This window comes from Acyrthosiphon pisum, chromosome A1, assembly GCF_005508785.2.
Source record: "Acyrthosiphon pisum isolate AL4f chromosome A1, pea_aphid_22Mar2018_4r6ur, whole genome shotgun sequence".
NCBI classification, from domain to species: Eukaryota; Metazoa; Arthropoda; class Insecta; order Hemiptera; family Aphididae; genus Acyrthosiphon; species Acyrthosiphon pisum.
Genome location: NC_042494.1, coordinates 142,993,521 through 142,996,945, shown reverse-complemented (window position 1 = coordinate 142,996,945; position 3,425 = coordinate 142,993,521). Strand labels below are relative to the sequence as shown.

Here is a 3,425-nt window from a genome sequence, read left to right as displayed (position 1 = left end):
CCATTATGACCTAAATACCTAATATAATAGTAAATAATATTTAAGAACTACAAATAGGTAACAAAAAATATTTATATAATATATATATAAATATAATATTGCATTTCAATCATATGATTTTGCCAGTAGCATGTCACGTAAGATAAAATGGTACTCAGCAAAAATTATCAGATATTGAGGGTCACAAAATTCCATTCATTATATGCTAAGCGCATCGATTGAATACGTTTGTTGAACAAGTGAATCTATCAAAAACCCGATGGACTGCAAGGGCTGAATCAATTAAAGCTGTTGGGATATCAATGAACAAATTATTGTTGCATTACAAGATATGTCAGACTTAAAATCTATGCATAAAAAAACATGTACTCTTGCATTAGGTCTCTCTAAAAAAATGTTGACTTTGTAATTTGTTTATCATTTATGAAAAATGTCATGTATAAAACAAAAATCTTCACAGAAAACTTAGAAGCTACAGAATTATATTTATATTTTAATGTTACTAACACATACTATTGACAGTTTAACCAGAATGAGTGATAATAATATGGCATTAAATAATTTAATAAAAATTAAAAAGTGCAATAATTTTTGCTAAAAAATTAAATATTAACCCAGAAGAAGATTTTAACCGACACCATCGAAGAAGATTAAAGCCCAAAAATATATATTCGAATGGTAGCACACAGTGCATTATCAATATAAAAGATTTTTACAGAATGGAATTGAAAAAGTATTCGATGCATTAATAAATTTGTCTTCTGAACATTAAAAATATTGTACATTGATCATAGAACCACTTGTGAACATTTTTAAGGTTCCATGTGAAAACAATTGTTCAATAGATGATTTGAAGAAAGGTATGAATAAATATTCCCTCCTGAATGTAATGAATCTAATATTTGTGATTATGATGGAGTTATAACTGAATTAAATATTTTATACCATCACTGTATCAATAAAAACATTTTAAAATTAACTATGCAGATTGATTTTTACAGCATCGGTTAGTACTACATCAAACGAGCACACGTTCAGTAAATTTAAGATTGTGAAGAATTGTTTACGTTCTACTATGGGAGTAGATCGCTTATTAAATTGTAACAAATATTTAACTGATGAAATTTATATTAATCTCATGGTGAAACATTGGGCTCTTCTTAAAGAAAGACGACTTAATATATAATAAAAATACTGTAATTTTGCTTTAAAAAAAATATTCTTTTTAATAAACACTGTCTAAAGATTTAGCAACTTGCATTAAGGGGCTTCGCTACTGCCGTCAATTTTAGCTGAAAAGACCTAAAGTATTGACAACATTTAAGATAGTTATCGTTGTCTGATTTTGGTTCTGAAAAAAATTTTAACTCACCAGAAAATTGTCTATGGAAGCCTAGGGAAAGTGGCGCTCCCATCGCCCAGTGCACTTCTATAAGTACACTGCAGTAGCCCTACCCTGACCTTGATTGGTTGGGGTAGACTGGTCCTCCAGGTTGGGGGTTAAGCGCAGGGTTAACAACTCTGCCTAGTAAAAGAACCTTGTTATGAAACCAACTACACCTAAGCCTCGGACAAGATTACACGGATTCAAGACTGGTTTTTGGAAACGGAATGCTGATTTTAAGATTGTGACATGGAATGTGACAAGCTTGTATAGAACAGATGCAAGTCAAAATTTAGTTGATGTCCTTAACACCTACATCATTAAAGTAGCAGCCATACAAGAAATAAGATGGTTGGGAGTAGGACAACTAACGATAGGAAAGTACACGAGTACAGAGTTCTTCTCTGGAATGGAGAATACACATCACTTCGGTAACGGCTTTGCAGTTCATAGGACATTAGTACCATACATTAAGGAGTTTAATCCAGTATCCGAACGGATATGAACTTTAACCATCAACACTAGCCCAATTAGTATCTGTATAATAAATGGCCACGCACCAACAGAAATAAAAGATGACAATGTGAAAGATAGCTTCTACGACGAACTGACTGAAACATATGAAGATATCACTGGGAACATGATAAGGATTGTAATAGGTGATTTCAATGCAAAATGCGGACGGGAACCACAGTACTTCCCTTGCATAGGGAAGGAAAGTTTGCATTGCAACAGCAATGACAATGGCCAGCGATTGATAGCGTTTGCAACATCAAATGGATTGACTGTTAGTAGTACCACGTTCCCTCATAAAAATATTCACAAAGCCACATGGAAATCACCGGATGGAGAAACCCTGAACCAAATCGATCACATTCTCATACAGAATAGATACCGTAGTACAATCCACGATGTAAGAAGCCACAGAGGTGCTGACTGTGACACGGATCATTACTTAGTGATTGCCAAACTTAGATCAAAGTTAAAAAGCCAATCGAGATTAAAACAAGACAAAAGAGCTAAATTCAATCTAGAGTTACTAAGAGATGAAACCGCGAGGAAAAATTATGAGAACGAAGTAAGGAAGAAGCTTAAAGAGAATAACGTACAAATAGAAATAGATGTAGACTTGGATTGGGAAAAAGTGAGTAATGCTATCAAAAAAGCAGCGGCCACTAGTATTGGCGAGCTAAAAAGGTCAAGAGATACTTGGTATAATGATGTATGCAGAATTGCTGTAGACAAACGCCGCAAAGTGAGAGATGACTTTATTAAGAACAACACTCAAACAACTAAAGAAGCTTTCATTCGGGAACGTAAAATCTGCAAAAGCGCCCTTCAAAGGGAAAAAAGAAAATTCTTTAACAACATACTTCATACCGCAGAGAACGATCATACACAGGGGAGAACTAGAAATTTTTTTAGAGTCATCAAACAGTATAAAAAATTCAACCCTATATGGAATGCAATCAGAGACCAAGACGGACAAATGTTAATGGAGCCAGAGTCAAGAGCTGAGAGATGGAAAGGTTATTTTGAAAAATTACGAAATGGCAAGATGCCAGCCCAGCCTGTAACACATGTCGAATATGAAAGACCGGAGCCCTATGTAGAGGATGTTAGTCTAGATGAAGTAAAAAGTGCTATAATTGGCTTGAAAAATTGGAAAGCACCGGGTATGGATAATATTCCAACAGAACTCATTAAATATGGAGGTGAGGAGCTACATGTAGTAATATACAGACTGTGCCAGTAAATATGGATGGAAGAACGGGTACCGGATAGCTGGAATGAGGCAATCATCATACCATTGTACAAAAAAGGAGACAAGACAAAATGTGACAATTATAGAGGGATATCGCTCTTGAACTCTGCGTACAAGGTCTTCTCTAGAATTTTACTAAATCGCATGGTCCCTTATGTGGAGGACTGTTTAGGTGAATACCAATGTGGTTTCCGAAAAGGACGTTCAACCACAGAACAATTATCCGTTATAGGCCAAATAATTGAAAAGAGGTACGAATATCGGCAGAATATGTGG

The 3,425-nt window shown here is 34.7% G+C and overlaps 1 protein-coding gene across 1 annotated transcript; it reads left to right on the top strand.

Moving 5' to 3' along the window:
• The first annotated feature begins 1,701 nt into the window (after positions 1-1,701).
• LOC100575610 lies at positions 1,702-3,164 on the top strand. Its single transcript, XM_029486901.1, has one exon. It carries the CDS (start codon positions 2,025-2,027, stop codon positions 3,138-3,140), a length of 1,116 nt encoding a protein of 371 aa, XP_029342761.1. The 5' UTR covers positions 1,702-2,024; the 3' UTR covers positions 3,141-3,164.
• Positions 3,165-3,425: the final 261 nt, after the last annotated feature.